Raw genomic sequence first — 19645 nt, 5'->3', positions numbered from 1 at the left:
CAAGTTGCAGATCCGGAAACATGGTTATTTCGGAGATTTAAATATAGTCATATGTGTAGGCATTTGTACTTTGCCGTTTTATGCTATTAACATGGATGTTGTGAGTCTGTTCACAGATTCATCATTTTTGTTTTTAGCGAATTTGCATTATATCGATGTACTTTTTCAATTTGAATGAATGAATATATTTTATTTTGTCAAAAATAAAATAAAATAAATCTAACAACTAATTACTAATCTTTATTATTAAAGTAAAGTAAATATGAAGTTTTTGTTTAGGGGAGGGGTGTTAAGTTTTATGGTAGCTCGGCTGGTTTGGGTTAAGAGATTAGGAGATTGAGTCATACCCTGAGTTCAAACTCGAACGAAGGAGTATATATTAACCTAACAACTAATTACTAACATTTTTATTAAGAAAATAATTACTAACATTTGACATTCAAAAAATAAAATAAAAATGGATGTAATTGTTTCAATCTCTCCAACGTAATAATATTTGCACTTAAGAACATATTATATTGATATTTCAAAAAAATATATACTTATATTTTCTATTATAGAATCTACCTCTTGAAAATGGTTTTTTTGTAAGATATCAGGTGGCCCCTGTTCCTATTATGAGTGGTTTGTGGAACATGTTTTCAATTGTAGCCAGTAGAGATTTGTGTGGCTAACAAGGACAAGTCGTTTTTGTGTTTGAGTTATAGAGGTAGCTTGCATCTTGATTTAGTTCCCAATTGTGATTTTTTATTGGTTTCATTTTCATTCCGGTTTTCAGTTGTTGCTTGTTCAAGAGAAACATTTCGTGGGTTTTTTGGGTTAATGTTCATGTTATTTTTTTTTTCTATTTATTGAATGCCTCTGGTGCTCCTTAGTTCTTTTATGCTCCTTGTCTGGAGATATATATATATATATATATATATATATATATATATATATATATATATATATATATATATATATATAAGGAAATAGAAAAAATTATTTAGTGTTGATTTATTTAATGAAGGTTATGCGATCTTATAAGACTCTAACATGCTAGGCATTTGATTGGAGGATCAAAAATATAACTACTATCATCGTAGTGAAGGACATAAGGTAAAAAGAAGCATTGAAAAGAATGAGTAATGGAAAAAAAATTGGACCTTAAACATACTGATTGAAGTGTGGAAAAGTCTTCGAGATAGAGGTAATAATTGGCTCACCAAAATTTTTAACAAAATTATGAATTTAAAGCAAATGTCGGATGAGTGAGGAAAAACAATTTAATTATTATTTATAAGAACAATGATGATATACAAAATTGTAAAACTTACAGAGGAATCAAACTTTTGAGTCATGCCATAAAGTTTATGGATAAGAGTGATTGAACTGAGAGCAAGAAAAGAGACTTAAGTTACTGATAATCAATTTGGTTTTATGTCTACGAGGTCGACTATAAAAGCAATCAATTCACCATGATGTGTGATGGAGCGATACCCGATGGATATAAAAAGAATTTATTTATAATCTTACTAAAATTGTGAAAAATATACAAATTTCTTACATGTGTTTAGCATGACTATCCAAATATACAAATCACATTTTGATTAATGAAATGAATTAAGTTTCTTCCTTTAAAAAAAAAATATATAATTTGATGATTTGGTGTTAACTTCGTCAGAATTCAATAGGAATCCACTCAAAAGATTAGTAATAGAACACACACACATGGATAAATAAATAAAAAAAGAGAAGAGGAAATATATATTTCCAAAACAATAAATTTTCCCTCTTTATCCTTAATACAGTAAAAACTTGACCCAAATCTATTGTCTTTCTTTCAAGTCCCTTAGCAAGGTCATATACATATTTTTTCTCCCTACTCGGTGCCAAAGGATAGGTATAACCCATAAAGATCATATACATATTTTGACACTTTTACACCTAGACTACTCTTGAAAATATTCCCTTTTGATTTTCCGTTTTACATTGATCACTTTCGTTCAACCACCAAACTTTTTTTTATCCCTTTTGAAAATCTTTTGACCATTACGAAATATTAAATGATATCATAATTGTCTTTGGACAAATATAGTAGTAGTATTCATAAGTTTCAAGTCTTTTGACAAATACGAGTTTCAAATCTTTTCCTTTAAAAAAAAAAAAAAAGTTTCAAGTCTTTTGACAAATATATGAAAATTGAAAATCCTTTTGAAAATCGTCATATAATAAGCATAAGATGGAGTGTCAAAAGACTTGGAACTTATCTCCAAAGACCGGCTTGGTGGATGATATCAAGATGTCATCCTCCAGCTTGGTGGATGATATCAATGCAATGATCAACACAGCAGAGCCACCCTCAACCGTTGACTGTTGCATCTATTGTTACTTGAAAATGTTCGTATATTAATAGATTTATTGTTAAATGAAAATCAGCTTCCCTTTTTCGTTATTGAAAAAATTTACAGTCTTTCATTCAGTTCTACAAACGCAAGTGTTCGTATAAGGCACTTCACCGATCTGCTTAGGATATTTCATTTGCAACATCCTATTGAAAGTTGGCCGAGTAGACACCGGATCGGCCAACGGGTGATACGTCTACCGAGTGCAACTGAGTTGTTAGAAGCTGGAGTTAAGTTTAAAGTGAACACTAAAAGTAAGTGTTTACTTGACTTGAGGTTTTCAAAATCGGGAGGAGTTCTTGAAATTCCTCAATTAACGGTTGACGATAGGAGCGAAATTTTGTTTCGGAATATGGTTGCTTTGGAGCAGTGTCATTACTGTAACGCCCCATTTTTATTCTAATATTTTAGTAGATGTGTGAATATTTAATATATGACTTTAATTGCTATATAAATGATTTTATGTGAAATGTATGTTTTATATGATTTTTATATGAAATATGTTATGATGCAATTTTATTATATGAATATTGGGGTTGTGTATTATTTAAATGAATGTTGTTATTATTTGATAGAAATAATATGAGAAATAGAAATATTATAGAAATAGTATTTATTTTTGGTTAATGGGAATTAAGTGGAAATTAATAGAAGTTAAGGGAGTTGGGTGAGAAAAGAAAAGAGAGATATTTTTGAAGTAAAAAGAAAGAAAAAGGGAGAGAAACATTTTCACGTGAAAACATTAGAAGAAAACTGCTTTTGGAGAGAAAACCTAGAAGAGGCAAAGAGAGAGCTAGGAAGGTATCGATTGCGGTAGCTTGTCGTTTGGTGTTGCTGAATTAAGGTAAGGGTGGGATTCCTTTCAATAATCTTGTTATATAATTTGAAAATTGATGAAATTGTTGTTCTTGAGTTTAGGGTTTGAGAGGTTATGTTAGATGATAATTTATAATAAAACATGTTGTTTAATTGTATGAATATAGGTTGTTTTACCCCTATGATGTATACTAAACCTGTAAACATGTTTGTAAACCAATTTGGGTGATTAAGGGATCAAAGCTAGGATTTTTGGGGTGAAACTATGTTGAAATCGCAGCATTTTTCTGAAATCTGAAGCAGGACGCGAAAGCGTCGCATTAGCGTCCAGAAAGCGTCCACACCTTGTAGCTGCCCAGAAATTTTTGTGGAGGACGCGAAAGCGTCCTTTTGACGCGAAAGCGTCCTACCAAATTGTTGAGGACGCGAAAGCGTCCCATTAGCGTGCAGAAAGCGTCCTCATCCTGAGTTACGACATTTTGGACGCGAAAGCGTGCTTCTCTCGCGAAAGCGTCCTGTCCCTTTTTGTAGAGGACGCGAAAGCGTCCTTCTGTCGCGAAAGCGTCCCTGGTCCTGTACGGCCATTTTCTGAATTTTGTTTAGAGCACTAGGGGTCTATTCTAATTATTTTAATAGGTTCCCTTGATTTATTAAGCCATGTTTATGAAGTGGATATATTATTATCGAAGGTTGTACTATATGAAATGTATGTGTAAGCACTTTTGTATAATAAAAGTTGTTGTTCCATTGTCGAAGTTGTTGTATCGTCTAATGTCGAAGTTGGGGAGTGTGTCATAATTGTTTTAGGCACATACGTTGTTGTCGTTGTTGTTGTTGTCGTTGTTGAAGTTGTATGTTGATATACACAAGTTGAGTCCATTTGCATACTCACATCTGTTGGGGGCTTATGCCCTGGAATGTTCATCATTCACCCGTTGGGGGCTCATGCCCTGGAATGTTTATCATTCACTTGTTGGGGGCTTATGCCCTGGGATGCTTTAACCATCCAATTTGTTGGGGGCTTATGCCCTGGAATGCTTAGCATTCAACGCGCGTAGATTGGTACCACCTGCATGATGCATTAGTTGTTGTTGTCGTAGCATTGTTGGGTTGTTGTTGTCGTTGTAGCATTGTCGAGTTGTTGTCGTTGTCGAATTGTCGAGTTGTTGTCGTTGTCGAATTGTCGAGTTGTTGTCGTTGTCGAATTGTCGAGTTATCGGTGTCGTTGTGGATAATGTTGTTGTTGTTGTTGTTGTACCTTGTTGCTGAAAATGATTATGTTGTTGTTATATGTATTCTTTATATACATTATTAATGATGCATGTTGTGATATATTGTTATTTTCATTAATTTGATGAATTATATATTATCATTATTGGATAAGTTTCTCACCCCTTCTGCGTATATGTTGCCTCGATCGTGGGTAATGTGCAGGTAATGATGGCTTGTAGGTTGATTGGCTCAAGTGTCTAGGGCTCTGATACATATTAGGATGGGGATCGTCGCGAGTGTCTTCTCATTTCTTTTATGTATCACATATTTTGGAAAAGACTTGCTATTAGAATAAAGTTGAATTATGTTGTGGCCTCGTGCCAAGATTTTTATTGATGTTGAATTTGGTTGAATTTATATTTTAAAGAATTATTCCGCTGCAGTTTGTAAGATAATTTAAATGTTGGTATTTAAATAAATAGACAATTTTCTATTATGAAATTTTGATTAGCAGTGTGACACTCCGTTGTGAGGTTACTCTGATTAAATTAACTAATATTACGCTGTTGGGAGAACGGGGTGTTACAATTGGTATCAGAGCAGGTCGGTCCGTCCGGCCAATTAGTAGAGTCGTGTCGAGCCTAGTAGTGTTGTGTGACAATTTTGTATTGTCCTTGTTGTCCTGTTTGTTGTTTGTTTTGTAACCCCTTGTATGGACTGGCTGGAGTACAACCGTGTTCATATTAATTGTTTTAGTAAGACGGTGTACTTTTCTTCTGCTGAAGAAGAGAGTGGAGCAGAATTTTTATCTACCAAGCAGCTGAAGCGGTTAGAGCATGATGGAAACTTAATGTTTTCCTTGATGGCGTATTTGTCTGTAGAGAGTCAGTCGATAATTGATAGATTGCCCGTGGTGAATGAATTTCCTGAAGTTTTTCCCTGATGAGATTCCAGATGTGCCACCAGAGAGGGAGGTTGAATTTTCGATTGATCTTGTACCAGGTACGAAGCCTGTGTCGATGGCTCCTTACCGTATGTCAGCCTCCGAGTTGGCAGAATTGAAGAAGCAGTTGGAAGAATTGCTTGATAAGAAGTTTGTAAGACCGAGTGTCTCACCTTGGGGAGCGCCGGTATTGTTGGTGAAGAAGAAGGATGGTAGCATGAGATTGTGCATAGATTACGGTCAGCTTAATAAAGTGACGATAAAGAACAGGTATCCACTTCCGAGAATTGACGACTTAATGGATCAATTAGTGGGTGCTCGCGTGTTTAGTAAAATTGATTTGAGGTCGGGTTACCATCAGATTAAGGTGAAGGATGAAGATATGCAGAAGACGGCCTTTAGGACACGGTATGGCCATTATGAGTATAAAGTGATGCCCTTCGGTGTCATTAATGCGCCAGGTGTGTTCATGGAGTATATGAACAGAATTTTTCATGCTTTTCTGGATAAGTTTGTTGTTGTATTTGTTGATGATATCTTGATTTATTCTAAGACTGAAGAAGAGCATGCAGAACATCTGAAGATTGTGTTGCAGGTGCTGAAAGAAAAGAAGTTGTATGCAAAGTTGTCAAAGTGCGAGTTCTGGTTAAGTGAAGTAAGTTTCCTTGGCCATATTATTTCTGGTAGTGGTATTGCTGTAGACCCGTCGAAGGTTGAAGCGGTATCACAGTGGGAGACTCCTCAGTCAGTTACGGAGATTAGAAGTTTTCTTGGTTTGGCTGGTTATTACAGAAGATTTATCGAAGGATTTTCGAAGTTGGCACTTCCATTGACTCAGTTGACCTGTAAAGGTAAAGCTTTTGTGTGGGATGCTCAGTGTGAGAATAACTTCAATGAGTTGAAGTGAAGATTGACGACGGCTCCAATTTTGATTTTACCAGAGCCAGATAAACCTTTTGTTGTATATTGTGATGCGTCCAAGTTGGGCTTGGGTGGCGTGCTGATGCAAGATGGCAAGGTAGTGGCTTATGCTTCGAGACAATTGAGAATACATGAGAAGAATTATCCTACACATGATTTAGAGTTGGCTGCTGTGGTTTTTGTGTTGAAAATTTGGAGACACTATTTGTACGGTTCCAGATTTGAAGTGTTTAGTGATCATAAGAGTCTGAAATATTTATTTGATCAAAAAGAGTTGAATATGAGGCAGAGAAGGTGGCTTGAGTTGTTAAAAGATTATGATTTTGGCTTGAATTATCATCCGGGTAAAGCCAATGTGGTTGCAGATGCCTTGAGTAGGAAAACATTGCACATGTCGGCTATGATGGTGAAAGAATTTGAATTGCTGGAACAGTTTAGAGACTTAAGCCTTGTTTGTGAATTGGCACCTCAGAGTCTGCAGTTGGGTATGTTGAAAATTAATAATGATTTCTTGAAGAGTATCAAAGAAGCCCAGGAGGTTGATGTGAAATTTGTAGACTAGATGGTTGCTAGTAATCAGACTGCAGATGGTGATTTTCAGGTTGATGATCAAGGAGTGTTGAGATTCCGAGGTAGGATTTGTATTCCTGATAATAATGAATTGAAAAAGTTGATTTTAGAAGAAAGTCACAGAAGTAGCTTGAGTATCCATCCAGGAGCTACAAAGATGTATCATGACTTGAAGAAACTGTTTTGGTGGTCTGGGTTGAAGCGTGATGTCGCACAATTTGTTTATGCATGTTTGACTTGTCAGAAATTGAAAGTTGAACATCAGAAGCCTGCTGGTTTGTTGACACTATTAGATGTGCCGGAATGGAAATGGGATAGCATCTCCATGGACTTTGTGACGGGTTTACCAAACACTCAAAGAGGGCATGATGCCATTTGGGTTATTGTCGATAGATTGACGAAGTCGGCACACTTTATTCCGATTAATATCACCTATTCAGTAGCTCAGTTGGCGGAGATCTATATCCATAATATTGTGAAGTTGCATGGTGTCCCATCGAGTATTGTGTCGGATAGAGATCCGAGGTTCACTTCGAGATTTTGGAAGAGCTTGCAAGAAGCTTTGGGCTCTCAGTTGAAGTTGAGTTCAGCGTATCATCCGCAAACAGATGGTCAGTCAGAAAGAACGATTCAATCATTAGAAGACTTGTTGAGGGTGTGTGTACTTGAGCAAGGTGGAGCTTGGGACAGTCACCTACCATTGATAGAGTTCACGTACAACAATAGTTACCACTCGAGTATTGGTATGGCACCTTTCGAAGCTTTATATGGTCGAAGGTGTAGGACTCCTTTATGTTGGTTTGAGTCGGGTGAAAGTATTGTGCTGGGGCCTGAAATAGTTCAGCAGACTACGGAAAAGGTCAAGATGATAAGAGAGCATATGAAAGCGTCGCAGAGTCGACAGAAGAGCTATCATGACAAGCGTAGGAAGGACCTTGAGTTTCAAGAGGGTGACCATGTGTTCTTGAGAGTCACTCCTATGACCGGTGTGGGTCGTGCATCGAAGTCCAAGAAGTTGACTCCGAAGTTTATTGGTCCTTATCAAATATCTGAGAGAATTGGCACAGTGGCTTATAGAGTTGGTTTGCCACCACATCTTTCGAACTTGCATGATGTGTTTCATGTGTCGCAACTTCGGAAGTATGTATCGGATCCTTCACATGTCATTCCTAGAGATGATGTGCAAGTTAGAGACAACCTTACGGTAGAAACTTTACCTTTGAGGATTGATGATCGCAAGGTGAAGACGTTGAGAGGCAAGGAGATACCTCTAGTGAGAGTTGTTTGGGGGGGAGCAGCTGGTGAAAGTCTTACTTGGGAGTTGGAGAGTAAGATGCAGGAGTCTTATCCTGAGTTGTTTACTTGAGGTAATATTTCGAGGACGAAATTCTATAAGTTGGGGAGAGTTGTAACGCCCCATTTTTATTCTAATATTTTAGTAGATGTGTGAATATTTAATATATGACTTTAATTGCTATATAAATGATTTTATGTGAAATATATGTTTTATATGATTTTTATATGAAATATGTTATGATGCAATTTTATTATATGAATATTGGGGTTGTGTATTATTTAAATGAATGTTGTTATTATTTGATAGAAATAATATGAGAAATAGAAATATTATAGAAATAGTATTTATTTTTGGTTAATGGGAATTAAGTGGAAATTAATAGAAGTTAAGGGAGTTGGGTGAGAAAAGAAAAGAGAGATATTTTTGAAGTAAAAAGAAAGAAAAAGGGAGAGAAACATTTTCACGTGAAAACATTAGAAGAAAACTGCTTTTGGAGAGAAAACCTAGAAGAGGCAAAGAGAGAGCTAGGAAGGTATCGATTGCGGTAGCTTGTCGTTTGGTGTTGCTGAATTAAGGTAAGGGTGGGATTCCTTTCAATAATCTTGTTATATAATTTGAAAATTGATGAAATTGTTGTTTTTGAGTTTAGGGTTTGAGAGGTTATGTTAGATGATAATTTATAATAAAACATGTTGTTTAATTGTATGAATATAGGTTGTTTTACCCCTATGATGTATACTAAACCTGTAAACATGTTTGTAAACCAATTTGGGTGATTAAGGGATCAAAGCTAGGATTTTTGGGGTGAAACTATGTTGAAATCGCAGCATTTTTCTGAAATCTGAAGCAGGACGCGAAAGCGTCGCATTAGCGTCCAGAAAGCGTCCACACCTTGTAGCTGCCCAGAAATTTTTGTGGAGGACGCGAAAGCGTCCTTTTGACGCGAAAGCGTCCTACCAAATTGTTGAGGACGCGAAAGCGTCCCATTAGCGTGCAGAGAGCGTCCTCATCCTGAGTTACGACATTTTGGACGCGAAAGCGTGATTCTCTCGCGAAAGCGTCCTGTCCCTTTTTGTAGAGGACGCGAAAGCGTCCTTCTGTCGCGAAAGCGTCCCTGGTCCTGTACGGCCATTTTCTGAATTTTGTTTAGAGCACTAGGGGTCTATTCTAATTATTTTAATAGGTTCCCTTGATTTATTAAGCCATGTTTATGAAGTGGATATATTATTATCGAAGGTTGTACTATATGAAATGTATGTGTAAGCACTTTTGTATAATAAAAGTTGTTGTTCCATTGTCGAAGTTGTTGTATCGTCTAATGTCGAAGTTGGGGAGTGTGTCATAATTGTTTTAGGCACATACGTTGTTGTCGTTGTTGTTGTTGTCGTTGTTGAAGTTGTATGTTGATATACACAAGTTGAGTCCATTTGCATACTCACATCTGTTGGGGGCTTATGCCCTGGAATGTTCATCATTCACCCGTTGGGGGCTCATGCCCTGGAATGTTTATCATTCACTTGTTGGGGGCTTATGCCTTGGGATGCTTTAACCATCCAATTTGTTGGGGGCTTATGCCCTGGAATGCTTAGCATTCAACGCGCGTAGATTGGTACCACCTGCATGATGCATTAGTTGTTGTTGTCGTAGCATTGTTGGGTTGTTGTTGTCGTTGTAGCATTGTCGAGTTGTTGTCGTTGTCGAATTGTCGAGTTGTTGTCGTTGTCGAATTGTCGAGTTATCGGTGTCGTTGTGGATAATGTTGTTGTTGTTGTTATTGTACCTTGTTGCTGAAAATGATTATGTTGTTGTTATATGTATTCTTTATATACATTATTAATGATGCATGTTGTGATATATTGTTATTTTCATTAATTTGATGAATTATATATTATCATTATTGGATAAGTTTCTCACCCCTTCTGCGTATATGTTGCCTCGACCGTGGGTAATGTGCAGGTAATGATGGCTTGTAGGTTGATTGGGTCAAGTGTCTAGGGCTCTGATACATATTAGGATGGGGATCGTCGCGAGTGTCTTCTCATTTCTTTTATGTATCACATATTTTGGAAAAGACTTGCTATTAGAATAAAGTTGAATTATGTTGTGGCCTCGTGCCAAGATTTTTATTGATGTTGAATTTGGTTGAATTTATATTTTAAAGAATTATTCCGCTGCAGTTTGTAAGATAATTTAAATGTTGGTATTTAAATAAATAGACAATTTTCTATTATGAAATTTTGATTAGCAGTGTGACACTCCGTTGTGTGGTTACTCTGATTAAATTAACTAATATTACGCTGTTGGGAGAACGGGTTGTTACAATTACCCATATGAGTCATATATTACTGATTATGTTGTTGTTTTGGATTACCTTATGTTGTTTTTCGATTTAAAAATTATACCAACGAAATTACTGGGTGAGTCACGACCAGGTCGCTTTCTTTAAGACGTTTCGCGGCACTACCCTAGTTTGTGCAAGGTAGACTAACAACCACGCCGTCTCCAGGATAAAACAGCCCAGATCACTGTTACGAGTATATACTGCACAGTATATAGTCGCTCGAGAATTACACCTCAAAGTATGGTTCAATCGTTTGATCGAAGCCACTCGATACGGTACGTAACCGCTCTATTCGAAACCGATGGGACAGAAAGGAGTAGAAGAAGAAGAACGATTTGTTAAAATCGAAGGGAGAAGAGAGAAAACCGCACAGGAAGCATCAACTGTGAGATTTTGGTGTGAAGAATGAGTGGGGCGAGCTCTCCTTTTATAGGCAGAGTTCGTGAGAATTACTTGGGGATTAAGTTTGCTTAATCCTTAAGCAAACGCGTTTTACGCGTGACTTGGGGATTAAGTTTGCTTAATCCTTAAGCAAAGCAAACACGTTTTCTTAATTGGAAATATCCGGAAGTTTCTTGGATCGGGTCGGAATGTAACACATCAATTTGTTACGTGTAACGCTTTCGTATAATGAAAAATTAATTAATTAATTTAACATTTTCAAGTGACAAAAAATATATATCAATTTTCCGACCCACGACTCCGACCCAAGCCCAAGCCCGGCCCGGCCGGTCGGACGGCGGCGGGTCGTCGCGCGTGATATATATATTTTGTAAGCGTTCACCCGTTCACAAAAATGGGTACCCCAAGGGCACACCCTTGGAGGTCACCCCACCCTTATATAAACACTTACTAGTTGGGGTGACTCTCCAATGTGGGACATTTTTAAGTCACATACCCACACACTAGTTTCTCATAGTGTTTTCTTTCTTTCCAATTTTCTCACTAGACTTTAACTAGTGTTCCAACAATCCCCCACTTGACTTCAAAATGGTTTCGAGAAATAACGTAAAACGTTTCCATAAGATTTGCTAATATACAAAGGTGTTGCCAACAACTTGAACCTTTGCATAGTGGAAGGTATTCTGATTTAACAAGAGTTGCTTACAGCATTGAACTCTATCTCAGACATAGAATCCACACACAAACCTTTTCATAGGTGTATTCTAAAAGCCCGTGCGTTTTTATAAGGCCCTGCACGTGTATCCCGGTTTTAACGAATGCTCTAGGAATTCTGCCTCAAAATTCCATAGGACCGGCCTAAGTTCCACATTCGTATAGGTGAGTCTATCAAGGGTACTCCTGTAGCTGTGTACCCCACTCAACATAGAGTATAGATCTCATTAAGAGTTACTATTACCTCATCCTTCTTTCGCTGCAGGATCATGCTTTCTATATTCTTTCTCTTATAGCATGTTCTACCACTTCATGACTTGTTTTTACCCATTGAACCTAAATCTTGGGATCTCCAGTCATATAGGTCGGGTTACCATCATTTAGTGGGCTAAAGACATTAGTCCCATCCTACTGGATGTTTCTCGGACTTTCTCTCTATTAAGTCCTTTCGTCAAAGGATCAGCTAAGTTTTCATTCGTACGTACAAAATCAACTCTAACCGCTCCATTAGAGATACACTCTCTAATCATGCTGTGTTTTCGCCTTATCTGTCGTCTCTTACCATTGTAATAACGATTCTTAATCTTTGCAATAGCCGCGGTACTATCACAATGAATTAACACAGCTGGTAACGGTTTCTCCCATAAAGGGATTTCAGCTAGCAAGGATCTTAGCCAACTTGCTTCTTCACTAGCAGTAGCTAGTGCTATCATCTTAGATTCCATTGTGGACTGAGCCAGAATGGTCTGCTTCTTAGACTTCCAAGAAACAGCTCCTCCAGCTATGCTAAATATATAGCCGCTGGTCGCTTTGGAATCATCCGACAAGGTGTTCCAATCTGCATCACTGTACCCTTCAAGTACAGCAGGATATTTTTGATAATGCAGTCCTAATGTCATAGTCCCTTTCAGGTATCTCATGACTCTCTCAATAGCATGCCAATGCTCCTTGCTTGGCCTACTTGTAAACCTGCATAAGAGTCCCACGACATAGGCAATGTCGGGTCTAGTACAATCAGTGGCATATCTTAGACTGCCAATGATGCTCGCATATTCAGTTTGTCTAACACCATCTCCAGTGTTCTTAAAAAGTTTTACACTTGGGTCATAGGGTGTGCTTGCAGGTTTACAATTAATGTAGTTGTATTTCCTTAATATCTTCTCAACGTAATGAGACTGATCCAAGGAAATTCCTTTATCTGATCTAGTAATCTTGATGCCAAGAATTACATCAGCTTCTCCTAGGTCCTTCATATCAAAGTTGTTACTCAACAGTGATTTCACAGAATTTATGGCAGGAATGTTTGACCCAAATATTAGTAGGTCGTCTACATATAGACATATGATAGTGCAAATGTTTTTATCATACTTGTAGTAGATACATTTGTCACTTTCATTCACTTTGAACTCATTCGAAATCATTAAGTTGTCAAACTTTTCATGCCATTGCTTAGGGGCTTGTTTTAGACCATACAGAGATTTGTCTAACTTACATACTTTGCTTTCCTGTCCATGGACTACAAAACCTTCAGGTTGTTCCATATAGATTTCTTCTTCCAACTCACCATTCAAAAAAGCAGTTTTCACATCCATTTGGTGTACTATCAAGTTATAAACAGCAACCAAGGAAATTAGTACCCTTATGGATGTGATTCGAGTAACTGGTGAGTAGGTATCGAAAAAATCTATATTTTCTCTTTGTCTGAAACCTTTGGCTACAAGGCGTGCCTTGTATTTATCAACAGTTCCATCAGGTTTCAGTTTCTTTTTCAAAATCCATTTACAACCTATTGGTTTGCAGCCTGGAGGCAGTTCAGTCAAGTGCCAAGTATCGTTAGACTGTAGAGAATCCATTTCATCATTTATGGCTTCTTGCCATAAGTCTGCATCCAAGGAAGACAGAGGTTCTTTGAGATTTGATGGATCCTCTTCTAATGTATTGACCACATATTCAGGTCCATACTCTTTAGCAGTTCTTGCTCTCTTACTTCTTCGAAGTTCTGTAACATCAGTTATGATGTTTTCATCACTATTTCTGATTACTGGATTGTGGTCAGGTGTAGTGTTCATGTTTGCGCCCCCACTATCTCTTGATAGAAAGGGAAATTTCGTTTTATAGAAATCGGCGTCATTTGATTCTATGATCACCTTAGCCTTTAGGTCATAAAACCTATATGCTTTACTGTTCAAGGCATACCCAATGAATACACATTCATAGGCTCTACTTGCAAGTTTGACTCTCTTGGGATTGGGAATTCTAACATAGGCTAAACAGCCCCATGTTCGGAAATAAGACAAATTTGGTTGTCTTTTCTTCAAAATTTCATAAGGAGAAATTTTGTTCTTAGTTTTAGGTACTCTATTTAGCACGTAGCTAACAGTTAATAAAATTTCCCCCCACCAATGAGGCGCTGCACCAGAATTAAGCATGATGGCAACTACTAATTCGATAAAGGTTCTATTTTTTCTTTCCGCTTTACCGTTCATCTCAGGAGAGTAAGGTGCAGTTGTTTCATGAATGATTCCGTGCTCTTTATAATACTCATTGGATGTGTGTGATAAATATTCAGTGCCTCTGTCACTACGATAGCGCTTGATTCTTTTATTGAATTGAGTTTCAATTTCTTTGACAAAAATTTTAAACATATCAAGCGCATCACTTTTGTTTTTCATTAAATACACATAAGTATAATCAGAGCAATCATCGATAAAAGTTATAAAGTATCTTTGTCCGTTTCTAGTCAAGTTACCATCAAGTTCGCATATATCGGAATGTACTAATTCAAATGGTTCGGTTTCTCTTATTACAGATTTATGAGATCCTTTTGTTATTTTTGCTTGACTACAAAACTGACATTTTTCAAATTCATTCAAAGATAACTTAGGAATTAAACCGAGATTGCTCATATTAGAAATGATTCGTTTATTAACGTGACAGAGTCGTGCATGCCAAATATTAAAATCACACAACATATAAGCAGAAGGAGAAATTTTATTCATAAGGTTCAACTTAAACATACCATCAGTAGCATACCCTTTCCCAACAAAAACCAAATCCTTAGTAATAGAGTACATATCACATGCTATGATTTGTTCAAAACCAACCTTATTCAGTAAAAAGCCAGAAACTAAATTCTTCCTAATTCTAGGAGTGTGCAGCACATCCTTCAATATGAGAGTCTTCCTGGAGGTGAATTTCAGCTCCACATCTCCGGTTCCAGCAACTTCAGTGGTGTGAGAATCTCCCAACAGCACCTTCTGATCTTCAGCAGCAGTGTATGTCTTAAACATAGCACGTTCATAACAGACATGGCGAGATGCACCAGTGTCTATCCACCAACCATCAGATCCACCCACAATGTTGATTTCAGTTATCATTGCAGTATACGGCTGCTCCTCATTTGTTGTCAAGTGAGCCTGAGCTTGAGCCGGTTGTCCGCAATTGTAGCAATTAAACGGTTGAGCAGGGTCATTCTTTGATGGTTGAGCTCTTGGGACCTTTTGTGGGTTCCCATTCTTATTCCGATTGGAATTCTTATTTGCAGGACGGTTCTGATTCTTAAATTGTTTGTCAGCAGGCTTCAGAACAGCACCCACAGATTTCTTTTTAGTGTTGTTGTTCGAGACAGCAAACACCTCTTCATTCAGTTCTTGTTTTCTTGCCTCTTCTTCAATACGAAGTCGAGTAATCAAAATTTCAAGAGAAAACTCCTTAGTCTTATGCCTAAGGGCATTCTTGAAGTCCTTCCAAGCAGGGGGTAGTTTATCAATTATCACAGCAATCTGAAACTGCTCAGGTAATTGAATCCCTTCAACAAAAATCTCATGAGCTATATTCTGAAGCTCCTGAGATTGTTCTTCGACAGATTTCTCGTCGTTCATCTTATAGTTTAGGTACCGGCTCACAGCAAATTTCTTTGAGCCAGTCTCTTCAGTGATATATTTATTCTGAAGAGCATCCCAAACATCCTTAGCTGTCTTATGAATCAGATGCAGATCATATAGATGATCCGCAAGACAGTTCAATATGTAATTCTTGCACAGGTAATCCTCTTCTTGCCAGAGGAGTCTATCCTTTTCAGCCTGTTTCACCTTTTCAGCATGTTCGGCAGTAAGCCTTTCCAACTCAGCATTTGCTGCAGATATAGAAGCATCTGTAGCCACTGCTGTCTTACCGTTACTAGTCGTTTCCATAGGAACCGACATCGATGGTATCACAGGTATGTTATCCTTCAAGACATGGGCAACCTTTTTCGTAGTTAGAAAAAACATCATCTTTGTTTGCCAACGCTTGAAGTTACTGCCGTGAAACTTAAACGGTTTGTTGAAATCGACAGCTGTTCCAGATACAGTAATTTCGTTGTTGGTATTCATGGTTTCCGAAACGTCTTAAAATTGTTGTTTTTCGATTTAAAAATTATACCGAACGAAATTACTGGGTGAGTCACGACCAGGTCGCTTTCTTTAAGACGTTTCGCGGCACTACCCTAGTTTGTGCAAGGTAGACTAACAACCACGCCGTGACTTGGGGATTAAGTTTGCTTAATCCTTAAGCAAAGCAAACGCGTTTTCTTAATTGGAAATATCCGGAAGTTTCTTGGATCGGGTCGGAATGTAACACATCAATTTGTTACGTGTAACGCTTTCGTATAATGAAAAATTAATTAATTAATTTAACATTTTCAAGTGACAAAAAATATATATCAATTTTCCGACCCAAGCCCGGCCCGGGGCGTCGCGCGTGATATATATATTTTGTAAGCGTTCACCCGTTCACAAAAATGGGTACCCCAAGGGCACACCCTTGGAGGTCACCCCACCCTTATATAAACACTTACTAGTTGGGGTGACTCTCCAATGTGGGACATTTTTAAGTCACATACCCACACACTAGTTTCTCATAGTGTTTTCTTTCTTTCCAATTTTCTCACTAGACTTTAACTAGTGTTCCAACACCTTATTAATACTAGTACGGATGTGGTTATACTTGTTCGGAGAGAAATAATGGAAAATATGCTTGGAGACAGTGATTCTGTAGCTAACTTGTTTAATGGTCTTTGCGAAGAATTAAATGTTTTTTGTAGGAATCCTTGGCATAAGTTGAAGGCTGCTCTCAGGAGTGATTATTGCAAAACTCCTTGGCAAACTGATGCTTCCATTGCTGGAATTATACTACTTGCTCTCACTTTACTTCAATCAGTTTGTTCTGTCTTGCAAGTTGTACAAGCCTCCTAGTCATTTCTTTCATGTACGTTGTTTGTTTCAATGGTTTCATTATTTTGTCTATTGTGTTAGATCGAAATTGTAATTTCATTTAAATAAAGCAACTTGATCATGTTGTATTGTTGTTGAACAAAATGGGTCTGATAGTGTAGTTGGCAAAATCTAGGGGTGCAGGTAGAAACTCCTAACGAACATCGTGTCTCGCATGTGTTTGGTTCCACAGTGATAAAAAACTGTTTTTGAATTAATTGATTTTATAGAATTGATTTAAGTGAAAAAGTGACTTTAATGTAACATGATTTATGTTTGGATACCTTGATTGAAAAGTGATTTTTTATAATTCAAGTTGTTTGCTGTTTGGATACCTAGACCTTGATGTATATTCTACAGTTCTGTTTGATGTTTTAGCCTTTTAGGTAATGGCAAATTGATGTCCATGTTATGAGTGATAGCAGATGTTGTTCTAAACACTTGTGTAAAAGTATCACAAACAAGTCTTCTTGTTGATAGATAAAAATCTAAGTCAAGTGGGTTTGTTTATTCAATTAACCAATGTATTGTGTATCCTTTGATCTGTATAGGAGGTGCTTGTGTTTTGGGGTCTTAGTGGTGGGTGTTTCAGTTTTTTTCTCTGCATAGTCAGTAGCCGTTGGTACTTTCAGTAGGGCTGGTTCTGCTCTGCGGGTTATTGGTTCTGGTTGTCGTTGGGACGTGCTCAGTCTTAGTCGGCTGATGAGAGGTGTGGTGTTGCTGCAATTTTTATTTGGTCGTTTTTGCAAGGTGTGTGTTCTGCTGAGACCATTTAGTTTTGCTGCGTTTTTTCTGTCTCATTAGCGAGGCAGGTTGGAGTGTGTCATTATCGTCTCAAGCTTGGTTGAGCATTTCCTGGTTTCGCTTTTAGCTTTCAGTAGCCTTCAATTGGGTTCAAACTCAGTATCAGGACATCACAATCATAGGCGGTGTTTGCCACTTCGTTTACAAACCAAAAAATAATATTGATCAACAAATAACCGTCATTCTTGACATGGGGAAATAAGCTTGTTCAATTTACACATTTATTTGTCAAGTGTTCAATTATACATTTATACCTCAAATAATGGTGAAAGAAAATGGGAAGAGAAAATTAACATGAACTTAGGTGATAAATGTGACATATATCCCAATAAATAGAGAAAGTGAGAACATAGACTTGTATTTCATGATGTTAACATGAATTTAAGTTTTCATTGGTCGCCTCTGAAATCCAAGTCACCTAAGTTAATTTCGATAAATAAAAAGAGGTTAATGAGTTTTTTTAACATTCATAATGTTTTTTCTTTGGACAAATTTAACATTTATAATGTTGATATCGTTGCTTAATCTCTATAAAAAATAAGTCAATAATCTTTAACCATTGTCATGACTTAATTATAGTAATTCCTCTGTTTGATCTTTGATCTCTAGAAAAAGGTCATATTTCATACTCTAACTAATAACTTTTTAGCTCATGAAAACAAAAGATATTTAAAAACCTCTAATATTTTAAGATGAATTAAACTGTAGTGCTAGTTGCTAATCAATGTCTCCCCCAAAGTCTGCATGTAAAAAATAGAAGGAATTTAAATGTAAGATGTTCTTAATTAATTTCCTTACGATGAAACAGATTAGAATGCATATGGACTTTAGTCGAAGAAAGATGACAGCTTCTGTTAAAATTGGCTGCATAATCATGTCATTAGTAACTGAAGGTGTCATCTCTCCTGCGACTAAAGTCCCTGAAGATATTTTCCACTTTTACACCATTTCCTGCATATATGTATATTATGTTCCTTTGCTCAAAGAAGTTAAGGCCATATTTATAAGGGAGATGGATCATCTAGTCTCTTGTGTTTACAATTTGACTTGAGTCTAGTTTTTTTTTTTTTTTTTTTTGAAGAATTGACTTGAGTCTAGTTAAATAGATTGGGCAGGGGTCGGTATTATTTGGTGATACATTTACCCAAACACCTTGACATAAGCTTCTCAATGATTAGTTTATAAATTCATTAGAGTTTCAAGTTAATATTATTTTATAAATAAATTTATTAATACAAGAATAATCATACTCAAAACCCATTACAACAGGATTTGTCATACATTTTGAAGACAATATTTGTAAATCTTCTTTTTGTTTTTCGATTTACTAAAGTGAAACTTGTATGGTTTTGGTGGTTGAAAACTAAACACAAACACTTAACTTTTGATTTTCATCACTTGTGGATAAATCCTTTTTGAACAAAACTTGTGGATAAATCCTTGTCGGAGCTTGAACCTTTATTACCTAACTATTGCCCGTGTTGGGTTATAGCTAGGGTTTCGTTATTTTTTCGTGTCGATATATGATTTATAACATAACTTGATATTCTTTACACTATTGGAAAAAATACCCAAGTCCCACATCGGATAGTTGAGACTCTTGATGATAGTTTATAAAGAGGAGGCGTTCCTCACCTTACAAGCCGGTTTTATAAGGATGAGTTATGCCCCTAATTTCAACATTTAGTGTCCTCGTGAGCTTAACTCAATTGATATTGATAGGGAGGGATTGATAGGGAGGGACAATGCATAATAGGGAGGGACAATGCATAATGACAATGCATAATATATGGGAGGGACAATGCATAATGGGACAATGCATAATATATGACAATGCATAATATATGCAAGGTGCATAATTTTGTCTAGAGGTGTGGACTTTTCTCATAACTTCTCTTATATTTTATCAGCATGTATTCTTTTTCCTGCTGAATGAATTCAAATTGGACCCTCGAGGAAAAACTCTTCCAATATTTTCCGTTGACCATT

General features: G+C 36.8%; 1 protein-coding gene across 1 annotated transcript; it reads left to right on the top strand.

The window, feature by feature from the left end:
- Nucleotides 1-2367: 2367 nt before the first annotated feature.
- On the top strand, nt 2368-16957 carry LOC146912330 (UPF0481 protein At3g47200-like; the record flags this gene model as incomplete). Its single annotated transcript, XM_085720422.1, has 4 exons — nt 2368-2758; nt 10465-10519; nt 14512-14520; nt 16570-16957. Coding segments are annotated over 4 exons (720 nt in total), but the record flags the coding sequence as incomplete, so codon positions are not given.
- Between the last annotated feature and the right edge of the window lie 2688 nt (nt 16958-19645).

Source organism: Medicago sativa, chromosome 6, assembly GCF_051527215.1.
Source record: "Medicago sativa cultivar Bolivia chromosome 6, Bolivia_mono, whole genome shotgun sequence".
Classification (NCBI taxonomy): Eukaryota; Viridiplantae; Streptophyta; class Magnoliopsida; order Fabales; family Fabaceae; genus Medicago; species Medicago sativa.
The sequence above is the reverse complement of the archived record's forward strand: the minus strand, read 5'-3'. Positions and strand labels throughout refer to the sequence as shown.